The sequence below is a fragment of the Gavia stellata genome, chromosome 27 (assembly GCF_030936135.1).
Source record: "Gavia stellata isolate bGavSte3 chromosome 27, bGavSte3.hap2, whole genome shotgun sequence".
Taxonomy (NCBI): Eukaryota; Metazoa; Chordata; class Aves; order Gaviiformes; family Gaviidae; genus Gavia; species Gavia stellata.
Genome location: NC_082620.1, coordinates 2033291 through 2050508, shown reverse-complemented (window position 1 = coordinate 2050508; position 17218 = coordinate 2033291). Strand labels below are relative to the sequence as shown.

General features: G+C 53.7%; 1 protein-coding gene across 3 annotated transcripts in view; it reads right to left on the bottom strand.

The window, feature by feature from the left end:
* Positions 1 to 15531, bottom strand: part of PAX7 (paired box 7) — a 101686-nt gene extending 86155 nt beyond the window's left edge. For 2 of the 3 annotated variants that reach the window (XM_059829956.1, XM_059829959.1), the window contains exons 1-4: positions 15447 to 15531; positions 13229 to 13464; positions 12446 to 12575; positions 11304 to 11432 (exon numbers count right to left, since the gene is read on the bottom strand). In XM_059829956.1, the coding sequence (XP_059685939.1) occupies positions 11304 to 11432; positions 12446 to 12575; positions 13229 to 13464; positions 15447 to 15531 (580 nt within the window). Of the gene's footprint in view, positions 1 to 11303; positions 11439 to 12445; positions 12576 to 13228; positions 13465 to 15446 lie in introns of all 3 variants that reach the window. The other variant, XM_059829958.1, reaches the window with a different exon arrangement.
* Between the last annotated feature and the right edge of the window lie 1687 nt (positions 15532 to 17218).

Sequence of the window (17218 nt, the reverse complement as noted above, 5' to 3'; positions counted from 1 at the left end):
TCCATGGGGAAGAGGGAGAAGAGCTTTAAAAAAAAATTAAATCTCGCCACGAGGGGAGACAAGGGGGTCGGAGAGCGGGTGGGAGCTTTCCCCGGTCAACCTGCTCTCGGGCGGGGAGGGAGAAAAACCTCTCCACAGCTGGTTTCATTCCCCCAAAAAGTCTCTCCTTCCCCTTCCCCGCTACTTTCAAAGACTTGCTGCTGCTGCTTTTCCTCCGCTCCTTCCCTGAGCATCCCCCCCCCCCCGCAAGCGCCTTCCCCCCCTTTAGATCTCAGCGTGTTTGCTCTTGACTTCATCCACTAAGTCAATAGTTTGGAGATGCCCTCATCCTCAGAGGCCCGAGCCCCCGTGTCCCCTCCCTGTTTTCTCCTGCGGATAATGGCAGCCTTTTGTCGTGTAATCAAGCTCCCGAGGGGTTGGGAGACAGATATAGATTCTTGGCATTTGTCGGTGAAAATGAAAGCTGGATTAGGCAGAGGCGGCTGCACACTCCATGGTAAAGGACAACAACTATTCCCCCATTGAAAGTCCCATTCTGGTTTGGTTATTTTATCTTTAAAAGTTGTTTGTATTTCTAAAGTGGCTATTGATGCACTTAGAAAGTGTAGCAAGCTGTAAAGCCTCGCTTCAAATGAAAGGCGGACAAAAAAAAGAGGAGGTTAAGGGGAGAAAACAGAGTGAGAAAAAAATACCGTCAGCCGTCAGAAAAGGAGGGGGGGGAGAGAGGAGGGGGGGGGTGGCAAAAGAGTTAAAAAGATCAAATTCAGCCTGGGTAAAGTTTAAAATCGGAGAGAAAAGTCACGAAGTCACAGCAGCCGGGAGAGGAGCGAGGGCGCGGGGGTTTGGGCTCCGCTGTCGCCCTTCGCTGCCCGTTTCCCTGCCCTGGGCAAAACCCATCACAATATTTAGGTTTCCCTCCTGCGCATCGAGCTGGCGGGGAGGGGGGGGGACGGGGATATTTTTTTCTCCTCGGGGACACTTGACTCTTTGCAGCTGAGCTCTAGAGCCGAGCAGCTTGCTGCTCCGCGCCGAAGTTATTTTATTCTTTAGTTGATGGCAACCACCACCCTATTTTTCTCCCTGACCGAGATTTGCTCAGACGCTCTTGCCAAGCAGAAACGGGAAGATTGTCCTCCTCTGCACTATTAACCTCTGAGCATTTTCCCTTGAGGAGCACGGAGATTTTGACACTCTCTCTCTATAATTTTCCCCCAAACATCACTCGGGTTTAACCATCTCGGATCCCCTCGTCCTTTAGACGCGTCTTAATCTGGGGCTGCACCGTCTCTCCCTCTTTACACACCCCCCTCCAGCGAACAGGGGGTGGCGAGAACCGCCTTATTTTGTTTGTTTGTTGAAAAAACAACATTTGTTAACCCCCCCAAAAAAACTTTTCTCCTCCTTTTGCTGCAGTTTTAGGAATGGAAATTGCAGCTTCCCCGCTGCGAGCATATTCAGCCGCACGCACAAGGGAGGGTTTGTGGCTGGAAGGAGATTAAGGGGAAAACTCCGGGAAAAAGGAACAGAGCACCAAGGTACAACCCCAATATTCGCATTCTCGGGAAAAAAAGAAAAAAAAAAGGAAAAAAAAGCTTCAAATAGCTCAATTTGCTGCTATTTAGCATCAAACAGGCGCCTTCTGCAGAAGTGGGGAAAGAATTTAAGTCACTGCGCAGAAATAACGAATCCCTCCGGAAAACGCCAGCTTTTTACTAAATCCCCGCGTCTATACGTAGGTGTGTATATATATATATATATATAGTCCTTTAAAATCACCAGCAGCTCGGGCTATCCGCCCTCTCTTGGCTAATTTACACCATACAAAGGTTGGGGGCTATTAATCCCGTCCCCCCCAGCCCCCATTCCTATTCATGTCAGTGTTTCTTTCTTTTTCCGAGCAATCAAATGTGCCGGAGACAATTGTAGCGAATTTAAACATGACTGTCCCCTGAATATCCCTCGACATCGAAGTGTCCTTTGTACCTTCACCCTCTCCTTTTAAAGACGTTTATACATTTAAAAATGCAAAATAATGCAGCCGGTGGATCTTTATTAAAGGGCAAGGCGAGGCTCTGGGTGGATCGATTTTTCACAAGGAAAAAACCAAAACAATAATAATCTTTACGAAGTTGTTTAACAGTGGGAAGTTTCACGGCCGATTTAAGACCCCTTCTTCTAACTTTAGGCGAGGCGAAAATCACCCGAGTATTTTTAACTCCCCTCGGGGAGGAGTTGCTCAAAAGCAGTTTCTCGTTGAGCAATCCTGTCGAGTCAACTTTCCTCCCTCTCCTTTAATTCCCAATAAAAATGCAAATCAATTCGTCCCTATAATGGGAACGGGGGAGGAAATAAATAAATAAATTCCAGAATTGCGGTCGCTCCGGATTTTCCCCTCCAATCCCCGTTTGGAGGCGAATGGAAGTGGCAGCGGGGCAGGTTTTCCCCTTTCCCGTCGAAAATAGGAAAATAACATTTTTTTCCGCCCCCCCCCCCCCCCCCCGCGGGGTTTGGGGACCGCAGTTTCATAACTGGCTTCCCCCCTCCTCTCCCTCCTTTAAAGATGCCACCAGGTCACTTTGATCCGCGGTCTTTAGGGTCTCCGGACAAAGGCGGCAGTGAAGGCTGAAGGCTGCCGGGGGTGTCCCCCCCCCAGCTGCCCGCACCCCCCCGGGAGGGAGCCCCGCCGGCAGCCCTGCCCTCAGCCCCGCTCCCCAGGGTCAGGCAGAGTGCTGCCTTCCAATTTTAGCAACAGCAACAACAACAACAAGAAAAAAAAAAAAAACCCACACAAGAGAAGAGTGAAAACCAAGAAGGGTTTTTCCTCTCTCTTCCCGAGAGAGAGGGGAGCCCGGGGGCAGGGGACAGCCGGCTTCAAGGGGAGAGCGGGTGTAAAAATAGTTTGCCTTCCCCTGCCTCCGCCGAACCCCCCCGAAACCTCCCGCGGGGCATCCCTCCGTGGGGCCGCGGGCATCCCTCCGTGGGACCGCGGGGCATCCCTCCGTGGGGCCGCGGGGCATCCCTCCGTGGGGCCGCGAGGCATCCCTCCGTGGGGCCGCGGGGCATCCCTCCGCGGGGCATCCCTCCGTGGGGCCGCGAGGCATCCCTCCGTGGGGCCGCGGGGCATCCCTCCGCGGGGCATCCCTCCGTGGGGCCGCGGGGCATCCCTCCGTGGGGCATCCCCCCGTGGGGCGGCGGAGCGTCCCTCCGCGCCCCCCCAGCCCACCTCCGGTGGGGCAGGGCAGCGGGGGGCCGGTGAGCCATAGGAAAGGCAGCCCCCGCTTTGAAGCCCAGCTTCCCCCCCCCAAAAAAGGACCTTTTTCCTCCGTTGGCAGGTGGAGGTGCAAGGGGAGCATCCCTCGGGTGGGATGCTCTCGAGGGGAGGGGAAACCCTCCACTTCCAGCGCGACCCCCTCGCCTGACTAGCCCTCTCTCCGAGGAGACTTGCCTAGTCTCCTCTAGTTATTTTTTTAACATTTTTCTTTCTTTTAACCAGGCGCTTCCCCCCAGCCGACCCCTCCAGGAGCCCCAGAGCCCCGCAGCCGCCCGCAAAATGGACGAGCTAAGATGTCTCCCCAGCTGCAGACTTCATGAATGAGCCACCCCCTTCCCCTCTCCCTCCCCAGCTCCGGCTATAGATTGATGGATATAGATATATTTCATGAATGAGCCGAGGGTCCTCCCCGCCTCCCCCTGCCCCGGCTATCCCTGCAGAGCCTCTCGACAGCAACGGCCCTTCGCAGCAATTCATCACAGGACCCAGAGCCATCCAAGCAAATAATATGGAGCCTCAGATCTCGTGTGTCCCACAAGACAGAGCGCCCGCTAATTAATAGACAGTGATTCCTGCGAGCAGCCCTAGCAGTCTGTAATATGATGAACTTCCTTTGTACCGGTGTCACCACAAATGTTTCTGATAAGGAAAAGCATCCAAGGATCAAAGACTATAAGCTTCTCAATTTCCTCAAGCTGCCTCTACTTTTCCTCACCTACTTTTTCTTTTTCTCTCTCTTTTTTTTTTCCCCCCTCCTTCGTCCCTTCCCAGCCCCCCCCCCCAAGAGACGGTATCCCCTCCCAAGGAGACGGTATCCCCGCAAAGAGACGATATCCCCCCCAAAGAGACTATGTCCTCCCAAAGAGACGGTATCCCCCCCAAGGAGACGATATCCCCCCCAAAAGAGACGGTATCCCCCCCAAAAGAGACTATATCTCCCCAAAGAGATGGTATCCCCCCCAAGGAGACGATATCCCCCCCAAGGAGACGATATCCCCCCCAAAAGAGACGGTATCCCCCCCCAAGGAGACGGTATCCCCCCCCAAGGAGACGGTATCCCCCCCAAAAGAGACGGTATCCCCCCCCTAAAGAGACGATATCCCCCCCCTAAAGAGAGGGTACCCCCCCAAGGAGATGCAGTCCCCCTTCTCCCTCCCGCCAGCCCCGAGGTCCGCTCAAGCGCAGGGGTCAGTCCCCGTCTGTGCCCCCAAAATATCGGCAGCATCGTTTGCACCTTCATATTCTGCCTTAAAAAAAAAAAAAAACCCAAACCAAACCAAACCCCCAAAAGCTCTCGTGGTTACCGCCCTCCCCCGCACCTCCTCAGCCCTTCCCCACCTCTCCCCAGCTCCGGGTGACAAATGTCTTTATAAACAGGCATTAGCTGACATCTAATTTCTTTTGTGGCGAGATCACGCCAAGTGCGAGCGCGGAGGCGAGCCCTCCCCAGCGAGGGGACCAGCCCCGGGGCGGAGGAAGCTTTTTGGGGAGGGGGGAGATGCCGGCAGCCCTGGGGAGGGGGGGAGGGATGCAGCAAACCTCCCCCCCGGGGGTCACGCCGGCAAAGCTGCATCCCCATCCCAACCTCCTCTCCCTCCCTGAGCTGCACCTGCGCTTCCCAATTCCTTCATTTCCTTTTTTCCTGGGGAGGAGGGGACAAGGAGCCCCCCCAAAACCCAACCCCCCCGGGCTCTGCTTGCTCCACCTGCACCTTCAGGGCTCCGGGGAGGGGGAAGCGGTGCCCGGCCGGGCAGGAGCAGCTCCCACCCGGGGAAGGGGGGGTTCCCCTCCCCGTTCCCCCCCGGCTCGGAGCCCTCCGCTGTTTCCCGGTCTGGGACACCCCTCCCAGCATCTTCTCGCTGTAAAAAACCAGAGCCCAAACCAGACTGAAGTTCAGATTAAATAATAAAATTAAAAAAAAAAAGAAAGAAAAAAAAACCCAGAAGCCGGTGGTGGAGAAGAGAGTAATGTGGCAGCTGATTGAAATGGGCTTTTTTTTTTTAAGAATAGTCTCTATAAATGTATAATATCTCCAAAGCTCAGGTCTTAAGAGGGTGCCTTATTTGCTTATTTCTTTTGTAGCAAACGTAATTTTCAGAAAGATACTTCCCCCCCCCCCGCCTTACCCTAATGCTCAAGTAAGTACCTTACAGCTTTAAGGCTAGTGTTATATGTGCTTTAAAATCCTGCCATGTAAATTCCCCTGAAAAATTTGGAAAGCTTCTCGGGGGGGGCTTGGGGGGGGGGGGGGGAACCGGGGGAGGGGGAGAAAGGGGAGGTTAATCCGGGTTTAATGCTATGATGCAGTCACAGGACCAGGGCTAGGCTGATTGTGTTATCTCTTCCCAACATTTGGGTCTCCCATATTTCACCCAGCCAAATAGCTGCGAGAAAAAAGTGCGTATGGAGGCACTCCTGACGCCTCAGGAAAATATGTTATTAATATCTAAATAACTTCCCAATACTGTCTCTAAATCTCCCCTTCACCACTCCAGATGATGAATTCGTTTGAAGTGTTCTCCCGTCTCATCTTTTCAGTGTCTCTCTCTCGCTCCCTTTTTTTATAACCAGGCTTATTTCAAACTGGTAAATATCTAATTCCTTTAACCACACTGCAGACACGTCTCTCCCCTCTTATATACAATTCTCATTTGGAGAGATCCCCATATACATGTCTCTATAAAAGAGAATAACACACACACACACACAGCCTTAAACTACTTCTTTAAATTATTGGGGGGTTAAGAGGGGTGGGTTTGGGGGGGGATCCGTTTGGTTGCCACCAACCCCTGCACGCACCTGGATCCCCCGTTGCCCTCGCAGCCCTCCTGCTGACTCCAACCCCCCCAGTTCTCCCCTCTCCTCCCCTAATTCCGGGCGAAAACTCGGATTAGAAACAGACCTTACCGCCCCCCCCCCGCCCCATCACGGCACCCATCGCCCCCAACCCGCTTCCGAGCCCTCCCGGTGCTCTGTAATCTACCATCCACCTGCAAATTCTAGATTATAAGGTCTAGAATGTATTTCCTTCCCCTTCCGAGCTGAACCCCGGGCACACCCCCCCCTCCCCGCCAGCCAGCGCTCCTGGTACCAATATTTGCCTTCTATTTTCCCCGGTCTATAATGGAACCTATTCTTCTCCCCCAAAGAAGGGGAGGGGGGATGATGTAGAAAAAGAAAAATAAAAAACAAACCCCAAACAAACCCTGGATCACAAACATCTCCCTTATATTATTTCACTTCCCACTGTATAATTGAACCTCTCTCCCCGCATCCTTGTCTTAAGTTTGTTTTTTAAAACGTCTTGTATTAGATTGTACTCGTTTATTCCCCCTTCCACCCTTATCTCTCCTCCTCTCTTCTCTCCTTCCCGTCACACTTGATTTAGGCAGGAGTTTATCTTGCAAACATTTGCCTACTTTGTTTATGTAGACCAGGTTCTGCAGCTACTTGTTCCCGAAAGCCACTGTTTGCCTTTGTAATTGTTATCTGTGTTTATTGTTGTACCTCATTTGTCTCAGCTTTTTTTGTGACATGTAAGCTCCGTGTGTGCTCACATCCAGCCCCCCCTTCTCCCTCTCCCTGCCTTTTTTTTTTTTTTTTCCCTCCTTTTCCCTCCTCTTTCTCCCTGAAATATGCACAGAATAACTCAGCCTAAAGCCAATGAATTGCTTGACACTACCCTATCTCTCTCCTGCCCCCCATTATTAGAGCTGATCCCCCTCGCAACACTCACAAATCCCGCCTGGTCTCTGTTTGATTAGATTGCCAACCTTTCGTAATCCCTTCATTTGATGAAGTGCCTGTCCCCCCCCCCCTAAACACACAGTTACAGGGAAAGCGCTTGTTGGTTTTAAATCGATGCAGATTGTTTGCTGATAAATTCGCTCCGTCTCCCCTCTCCCCCCGCCCCAGCTTGGGAAACAAAGCCCCTTTCCAGCTGGGGGGGGTCCCCCTCTTCTTTCTCCCTATCCTTTCCCCCCCCTCCGACCCTAATTAAATTTCCCAGGACCCCGTACCCCCCGTCCTCCCGGCTCAGCCCCCCCAAACCCCATCCCCAGTGGCAGGGACTGCTACCGCCTTCAGTGGTTCTCCCCTCCAAGGGTCCCAGTCCCCCCCCAACTCCTCTCCGCACCTGTACGCGTTCCCCACCCCCGAGAAAAAAAACACCCCTCTGCTCCCCCCGCCTTTCACCCTCCCCTGTCCCCGTCCCCCGCGGTATTTCCACGCTGTCACGGGCCGCGGGTGGGTACCGAAGGAAAAAGCCGGCGGCGATCGGGGGGAGAAACTCCGTGCGGTAACGCGGAGCTCAGAGGAATGACATGCGGGGGGGGGGGGGGGGGGGGGGAGAAATGAATTCAACCCACCCGCGGGTCCCCCGCTGCCCCCAGCAGCCGCGGGCGGGGCCGGTGGCCCCCACGCGTGACCGTGGGCTGAGCCGCTCAACTCCCCTCTCCCCCGGCGCGGGCAGATCGCCTTCCCCGTAACCCCACGGGCCCCCCCCCCGCCGCCTGCTTGCAATTAGTACCCCGCCAGGATGAGCCCCTTGAAGGCTGAGCACCTTCCCCAGCACCCCCTCGGATTTGGGGTTGGGCACCCACACCCCCCCCCATCCCGGGATCTGCGGGGAGAACAGCGCATCACCCACGCGTGACCCTCCCTCATAAACTCCTAATAAATAACAACAACCACAAATAATAATAATAATAACTCGGTCTTAACAAGGAGAAAAAAAAAATAAAATAAAAAAATAAAGCGAAGCCTCATGAATATATGCCCAGGGCTAGCTGGAGTGAGCCGTTTAAAGATGAAAGTGCAAAGAAATAAAGGCTCAATTTAATCTGCCTTAAACCCCTTCAACTTCACGTTTGTGCTGGGAACTCAGAGAGTGAGTACTGATTGGGGATAAATACATTTCTTAGCATGCCTTGGAGCTATTACACCCTTCTCCAACACAGCTCCCTATTCAACAGCCACAGTTTTCATTACCAGCTCTAATAAGTCTTAACGTTATTAAATGCCAAGCAGACGATAGAAAGAAACAGGCGCAGGGTGGAAGCTTTCTTTCCCACTTAAAAAGAGAGAGCATTTAGGGCTGTCTTCCTCCGGCTCCCCGCGAGGAGAACCCGCAAATGGAGCGAAGGCGTTTGTCAAGAGGAAAAAAGCCCCAAACAAAGTTGCTTTTCCCCCCACCTCCCCGTCGGCAACCGTCATAAAAATGTATTAAAAAAGAAAACTCCCCCCCCACGCGAGAAAAGCGGAGCTGGAGGACAAGTGTGGGGAGGGCGCTGGGATTTTTACTTTTAACGCAAAGCTCGCGGGAAAAGTGGTAGGGTGAAAATGGGGTGGTGGTAGTGGGGGGAATCTCTCCAGAATATTATTCTTTCCGAGCAAAAAAATAAAGAAAAGGAAAAACAGGCAGCGCCCACTCACCGCCTCTGCGTGTTTTACAAGTCGGATCATCAATTACCTTAATTGGGGCCATTAAAACTTTTCCAGACGCCAAAATAGACGTTGTCGGCGGTAGATTTGCTTTATTTATTTATTTTTATTTTAATGCTGATTTTTTAATTGCGCCCGAGGGCGGCAGCGCGGGGTCCCACCGCGGCCAACGCGCCGCTCCCGCGGTCGCTGCTCCCCCCTCCCGCACCCCAAACCTCAGCTTTTTCGGGGGGTTTCTCCCCAAAATCTCCCGAGTCAGGGCGCGATTACGGGCGAGGGGAGAAAAAAAAATAGAAAACCCACCCCAAACCCAATAAATCCCGATTTATTGGTTTCTCGCCCGGGCTGGGAGAGGAGCGGAGCCTGCGCGCTCGGAGGTTACGCGGCGCTCCGCGGGCTCCGGCATCAGGAATTTTGCCCAAATTAGCGCTCGATTCAAACCTGGTTTCACGAAGAAACGGGGGCTCGTGTTTTATTTCTCCGCGATATTACCCACGAAGGAAGAAGAGAGAGTTTTCTTTCGCTTAGTGCCGCGCACTCCTGCGTGCTCGTAGGGGATAAAAACCTTCTTTAAAAAGTTTTTTGATTTTGGGGGTGCTGATGGGGAAAACACGCACGGACAAGGGGGAAAAAATCATTCCGCAGTTTAAAAATAAATTATTTTTTTTTTCCGAGCCACGATTCTTAAATAAAATAAATCTTAAACCCCCCAAAGCTCCCCCCCCCCCCCAATAAAATCAAAACCACCCCAAAGTGATGGGGGGGAGCTTTCGGCGGACACAATAGCCCCGATTTGCAAATGAGCATCGCCTGTTTCCAAATCACAAGCAACATTTTGCAACGTCCAACGGCTCGCCTTTTTCCAACAGACGGTCCTATAATATTACAAAACTATCTAACAGCAGGGAGTTTTGAATAATTTATCTCCCTTTCTTCCCTTCCTTGGCCCTTTGTCCCAACTTTTTCTCCTCCTTGCAGAATTTTGAATGAGAATAGACAAGCCCTCCCTCCCCCATCCCTTTACTCCATTTTTAAGGCAGCCTAGGGTTTTTCCCCCTTTCCCCCCCCTTTCTTTTTTTTTTCCTTTTCTTTTTTTTTTTTCCCCCCTTTTTCTTTTTTTTTTTTTCCTTCGACTGTTTGCTTTTGTGGCCAGGAATCTTTTGCTTATAAAGCTTCAATAGACTTGAAGGTCTTTGTAAGTGAAGTTCATCTTCAAGGTTGGATAAAAGAAAAAGAAAAAAAAAAAAAAAAGGATCGGATCCTTAAAGAACCCCCTTTTGTGCACCTTCATTTAAAACTCCCAGGAACGTTTGATGGTGACACGGAGAAGCTTTTTGGGTTTTCTGCCCTAAATTCCCCTCCACTTCAATACTTCCCCACGTTGTCCCAAAAATGGGGAAAACTTTGTGGCCAGCGAGAAACTTTGTGAGTGATCCCCCACCCCCACCCCCGGCCTGGGGACCCCCTCCCCAGGGCAAAGGACTCCCACCCCACTCCCTCTTGGCCCGACACCGATACCGCAAATCCCCCGAAACTCCGACCGACCCAATGCCGGGAGGCCTAGGCCATCTTGCCATCAATTTTGGAGAAAAATAGCAACCCCCAATTTCTTGAAGCCCACCCCCAAAACTTGTATAACTGCTGGTTGTCCCCCCCAAAAAAGCACCGAGCTCTGCGCCACGAGGAAATAATTTTCTGCCTAAACCCACACGGCAGCTCCTCCTTCCCATCGCTTTAAACTTCCCCCTCTTTGCAAACGCCCTCACTGATAAACCTCAATTCTGCCCCCTGAAAATGCCACCTTTCTGCCCTTTTTTTGGGGGGGGAAGGAGAATCATCGCCCCCACCGAGCTCGCCAAAAATAACCTTACACGCGCCGCAGTGGCCGGGCCTCGCTCCCCACCCCACGTTCGCAGCACAGGAGCTTTAAAAACCTCCATTTTTCCTCCCTTGATAGAAGACCCCCAACCATGGGGGGGTGACCACAGGGCCCCCCACCCCAGCCTGGCCTCAAGCCCTTCCTCTGAAATGCCTGGTTGATTTTTTTTTTCCTGATTTCATTTAGGGGTGCAGACCCCCCACCAACACCCCGTTTCCTCCCAACAGAGGACCCCCCCATCTCCCCCCGGCGCTCCCCCGGCAGCGGGGGCTCTGCGGCAGCCCCAGCGCTGCGCCCACCCCGGCTTCTCTAATTGATATTGATTGGCCAAATCGGTCAACTGTCAGCCGGAGTTTCAGGGGACCACTTAGAGAGCGGGAGAGAAATCTGTTTAACAAATTCATTTAGGAATCAGAGAGGCCTCCCCCCCCCCAGCCACCTCCTGTCCCCCGCTATAAATAATTGATCCAGAGCAAAACACCGACAACTCTTCCTCCTGGGAAAGCATCCTCAGCCCGAGGGGCTGGGGACCACCTTCCCCTCCCTGCGCCCCGCATCACGCCCTCGACGCTGCCATCACTCATTTTCGGAAAGGACAAACGCAAGAGGCTCTGGAGCCGTCCCCTCTATTCCTCTTGGCAGGGAGGGACATGTCCCCTCTCCCAAATGTCCCCTCCAGCTTAGGCCCAGTGCACGCACGGCCACCTTTACCTTTGTCGCCCAGGATGCCGTCTATGCTGTGCTTGGCCTTCTTCTCCCCATCTTCCTCCTTCTTGTCGCAGTCCTCCTCTTCCTCTTTCTTCCCGAATTTGATGCGTAGCACACGGCTAATCGAACTCACTAAACCTCAGACAGTCAAAGACAAAAAGGCAAGTATAAGCTGCCTGGGAAGGCAAGGTGGGAGCCGGCTGGGAAAGCCCAAGCCGGGGCTGCGCGACTTGGGCAGGAGGCCTTGCACAGGCGCGAGGAGCATCTGCACCCCCTTTTCCCAGGGGTACGCACCATCCCGGTCCTCCGTGCCCTCCGCAACCTCCCTGGGTTCACCCCCGCCATCGCACCCAGCCGCCAAGCTGGACACCCAAAGTCGGACGCGCTTGTCACCGTCCCCCTGAGACACCCGGCACGAGCAGCGCCCGGTTGTGCGCAACACCCCACGGAGCGTCGCGGCCGGTGCATCACCCCGGGGCGCGCACCCCCAGGGTTACCGCCTGCTCTGTAACAGGGGAAAGGCCCCCCAATACCCAGCTTTCACCCCAGCCCCAAATGGGACCCTCAGCCTGGAGTCACACCCGGACCCTGTCCTGGATCCTGCTTTGGGGAGGAGATGTGCCCTGCAGAGAAGGCTCAGCCCCCCGAAAACAGAGGGGAGCTCTCAGCCAGGACCCTGAAGAGCTCACACCCCCCGATGTTGGGGTACAGGGTCGCTTTCCGCCAGCGATGGGGATCCCTGGCCGATGGATCGCCGCTCTGCAGCCCCCACTGAGCAAGCAAGTCCCAACAGTGCAACCGGGGGCCCCCTTAGCCCCCGGATTTGGGGTCTGCCTCCATGCACGCTGCCTCCACGCCGGGAGCCCCCCTGCTTTCCAGGGAACTGGAAGAAGTCGGGAGAAGGGCTTTGTTAGTGTTTGTTTTCCCAGCGGACGGCGGCGCGGCCGGGGCCCAAACCCCTCTCGCCTGGTGTTTATTTGCTGCTGTGGGTTTGCTTGGGGGGATATTTTTCCCCCCCTTCCTCTATCAAAGCAAAGGCCGAGGGGATGTTTGTAGCCCCTGGAACCATTTTTGGTGGCGATAATCATTTCCCTCCGTCTTCCTAAGGGTATCGGGGTGTCCTTCTTGCCAAGCTGCCTTCTCACCTGAGGGGACGGTGCTCCGGTCGCAGTGCCCATCCTTCAGGAGCCTGTCTCGGATCTCCCAGCTAAACATCCCGGGGTTTTCCCTCTTGTATTCCTCGATTTTCTTCTCCACGTCGGGAGTCGCAACCTGCTTTTGTGATCAAGGGACAGCGGTGCGCGCCCGCGTGTGCAGAGAGAGGGAAGGGAGAGGAGAAAAGGAAAAAAAAAAGCGCTTTTAATTGAAAAGAGAAGCTGTTCAGCTCGGTTCAACCCTCCTCACCCTGGCTGCTGGTTTTGGGGCTAAAGATAGGGATTTGGAGGGGGAAAAGGAGGAAAATAAAGCTGGGGAAAGGCCCTCCTCTCCCAAATGTTGGCCACCCTAAAAGTAGAGTCTCTGGGGGCTGAGGAGCCCTGAGCCCTGGGGGGGGAAGGAGGCTGGAGGGGGTGCAGGGGATGTTTTTTTGGGGTGTTTATATGCACCCAGCGATTTATTATTCCCTGAAACACCCCGGCTTGCCTCCTCCCCGCACACCGGGGCCGAAGCGAACGCTTGAACGCGCGCCACTTGTTGCACATGGAGAAAAAAAAAAAACAAAAAAAGGAAAAAAAAGAAGAAAAAAAAAATCACTTTAATTTATTCATAGCCTTCAACTCTGTACCCATTCCTCCCCATCCGAGCCCGCAAACCGCAGCTTGCTTAAAACCCCTTCCCCTCTTCCCCTGCGTGTCCACCTGGAAAAAGTTACACCCTTCCAAAAAGAACTTGGGAATTTTTGGCAGTGGGGGGGGACACACGGCACTCACCCTGGGCTTGCTGCCCCCGATGGCTCCGGGGCGGATGGAGCCCGTCTCCTGGTACCTGCAGAGGATTTTGGAGACGCAGCCGTGGGAGACCCGCAGCTGCCGGGAGATGACGCAGGGCCGGATCCCGTGGTGGGCCATCTCCACGATCTTGTGGCGGATGTGGTTGGGCAGCGGGCGGCCGTTGATGAAGACCCCTCCGAGCTGGTTCACCCTACCCTGGCCCAGTGGGGTGGAAACTGGGGAGCCAAGGGGAAAGAAAACGCGAAGTCACCCAACAAAAGGGGAAAAAACACACACACACACACACACACAAAAGTTATAAAAAGGGAAAACCCAGCAAAACCCCTCCCCGCACCTTCAGCTGCTCGCCCGGTGTTTGAATTTCTAAAAGAAGGGAGAAACCTCTCACCCATCCCCTGACCCCGGCGTTTCTCTCCGCATCACGGGAGGGGGAATTTTTTTTTTCCCCCCATCGATAGAGGGGAAAATAAAAGCAGCCCGCGACCCCCGGGCCCCTCGCCCCGCTCCCCGCTATCCTTCCGTCCATGCGTATATATATATTTTTAACATTTCCCACCTATATTTTCAATCATAGCCGACGGTTTTACAGGCAACGATTTAAAACCGTTCCGCAACCCCCCCCAAATTTCCCATTTCCCCCCCTCAAAAAGCGCTCTCCACTCCTTGCTTCAAACCACGGGGCGCTCTGCTTTCGAACAAACTTTTGGAAATAACTTCTTAAAATACCCTCGAGGGGCTTTTTGGTTGGGTTTGTTTTTTTTTTTTTTGGGGGGGGGGGTGTTGGTGGGGTTTCGTGAAGCGGTTTGGGAAGGTGCGGAATAAGCGCGGATCCTCCGCGGCCGCGCTGCTTCCCCAGCACCTTGCGCGGCGCATCCCCGCCCGGAGCGGGGGACCCGTTAACCCCCCTCCCCGATTTGTTTTATATCTCGCCGTGTAGATCTGGCAGATTAAATATGATTTCACAGGCTGGAAATTAAAAAAAAAAAAAAAATAAAGGGGGGGAGAGCAAAAAAATAAAGTGGTGGTGGGAGAACTCAGCTGGGTAATTTGCAGAGGGGCTGGAGGGGGCGAGGGATGGGGAAGGCGAGGGGGGGGATTTTGCTCTTTATCCAAAGAAAAGTCGTTTCCAGAAATTGCCTCGCGATTTAGCGAGAATCATGCACCACTAATTCCGAGTCACTCGGCCGGCCCTCCCTGGATATATCATTATCGACAGATAACACTCGAGTGGCCAATTTTACATTCAAGAGGTCCTAAACCCGCCGGCCGCTCTCTCTTTTCATTATTCCCAGTCATGTTGTGCAAATATTGTTGTAATCCTTTGATCCTTTCCCTTGCCGTCTGTTTTACTTCATTTGCTACAGAAAAGCACTTCAACAAATCCCCCCAGCTTGTGTGTTTTGCAGCCTGCGTGGTTTTCCACAGCTTTGAGTTTCCCCACTTGATCACGGGCTGGATGAAATTTTCCTGTTTAATAAATGCGGGGAGAGGGGCGGGGGGGGGGGAGCTCTCATTTTCCCTTTTTTTTAAATTTTTTTATTTCATTTGGGTTTTTTTCCCCTCCCGTGCGTGTGTGCCTAGAAATAATAACCCCGTAGCACAAAGAACAAGCAGCTGATGGGGAAAGTTGAGGCGCTGCGAGGTGGGGCTGACACTCAGAGAGGTGACAGCTACAAAGTCCCCCCCCCTTTCCCCTCGCCAGCCCCGGTCAGGGACACCTCGGCTGCCCGCAGCCGGGGGGATGCTCTAGCTTAAGGGTTTTTTTTTATTCCCCCCCCCCCCGAAAAGTTGAAAATAACCCATTTAGTTGGTTTTCCCCATCTTTCCGGGGAGATCATCGGGATATTTGCGGGTTTAAAAAAAAAAAACCCACTCAAACCATGAGAACCTGCCCCCCCCCCCCGCCCCAAATCATCTGCGGGATGTCTGAAACGCCTCGAAATTGCGGAGAACCCCCCCCCAAAAAAAAAAAAAAAACAAACACCCAACCCCGGTGATTTCGCGGGGACGGAGCAACTACAGCGGGAAGGAGGTGAATAAATACCGGCGAGAAGTTGGATGCTCCGCTCGGGAAACCCTCCCCGGCTGCAAAGTTTAGGTGTACCCCCCCCCCTTCCGCAGCCCAGCGCGGCCCCCCCCGGTTGTAGCGGGGTGCCGGGGGAAGGGGTGGTGTAGCGGGGTGCTGCCCCAGACCTACCTTCCAGGGGGAAGCCTGTGCGAGGGTAGTTTTGCCCCGGAGCCGGGCGCATCATCCGAGGCACCGTCCCGGGCAGAGCTGCCATGGTACGGGGGGTTCGGGGCGGCGGAGGGGGTCCGGTCCAAACCGGGGCTGGGGGGGGGCACCCCTTGGCCCCGGGAGGGGGTGTGTGGGGGGTGTGTGGGGTCGCTTCTCCTCGGAGCCGAAGCGCTTCTCTCTTCCAGCCCGCGGCTGCAAAATAAGGGAGAAATCTTTGCTCCAAGGGAAAAATGAATGGGAAAAAAAAAAAAATAAAAATATAGAGACTAGAAGAGGGGGTGGGGAAAAAAAAAAAAAAAGAGGGGGGGTGTCACCCACCAGAAATTCCTCTTAAAGTTTCAGGGCTCTGGCACAAGCGGCCTGAGCGGGCGCTCCGGAGGAATGTAACCCGGAGCGCCGGGAGAAGCAGGCGCAGCCCAAGTTGCCTCGGCGCTGGGCTGGGCTTAGGGCGGGGGGGGCAGCCCCGGCCCCCCCTGATTTTGTTGCTGCCTTTTTTTTTTTTTTTTTAAAGTGGTTGGTGCCCGTCGCTTAAGGGCTGCTCCTGCCGGGGGGGGCGGGTGGGTGGCGGGGGGGGGGGATGTCAGATGGAGGGTTTGGAAGTTGTTAAAGTTGGGGCCGGGGGGGGCCGAGCGAGCTGTGATAGGCTCCGGCTCCTTTCTTTTATTCATGGCCGGGGAAGGGGGTACCACGGCGGGGCCGAGGGACCAATAAGAGGCAGCAGCTTCCCAAGGCGCAGGCAGAGCCACCGGCTCGCCTTATTATTTTTTTTTTTTTAAGATGTTATTATTCATTACTAGGCTTGGCTTCCTTTTGATGGAAAGCTGGGGTCCCCCTCCGCCGGTTTGAGACTAGATTGGGGTGAAAGGAGCGAGGAGAAAGTTTAGGAAAGGGCTGGTTTGGGGGGGGTTTTGGGTGGGGTTTGGTTTGTTTGGTTTTTTTTTTTTTTTTTTTTTTGCCTAAGAAAGTTGGGCGCACCCAGAGCATCTCTGCGGGTCCCGGCGGGGGCTGATCCCGGCCCGGGGGCTGCAGCAGGGATTAAAAAAATAAATAAAATAAAAATAATAAAATAAATAAAATAAATAAATAAAAATAATAAAATAAATAAATAATAAAATAAAAATATAAAATAAATAAATAAATAATGAAATAAAAATATAAAATAAATAAAATAAATAAAATAAATCAAATAAAATAAATCAAATAAATAAAATAAAATAAATAAAATAAATAAAATAAAATAAATAAATAATAATAAATAACAAAATAAATACCCTCCTTAGCTGCCTGCCCGAGCCCGGCCCTGCCCGCCTTCCAGCCGGCTCCCCGGGGGGGCTGGACCCGCTTTCACCCCCTTCCCAGCGCTTTGATGGGAGGGGGCTCCTCCTGCCCCCCTCGCCCCTGGGCCAGGCACCCCCCGCACCCCCTCTCTATGGGGCCGGGGAGCAGCTGAGCGCCCCCCCCCCCCCCCCCAGGTAGCTCCCTGCGCACCTCCCTCATTAACACCCATCTTTTAATTAAGAGAAAGGCTCCGAGCTGCCCAGCTAGTACCATTTTGGGGGGACACACACAGCTTCGGGGGGCGACTCCGGTGCTCCCCGCGGTTCTCCCGCGAACTGCCCGCTCGCTCGCTCGCTGACCCGGCCCGGGCTGAACAAATAGCCAATGTTTTCCCCCCAAAATGGGAGCGGGGCAGGAATCCTCCTCGCAGCGGGGCATGACGCCAGCGCTCGCGA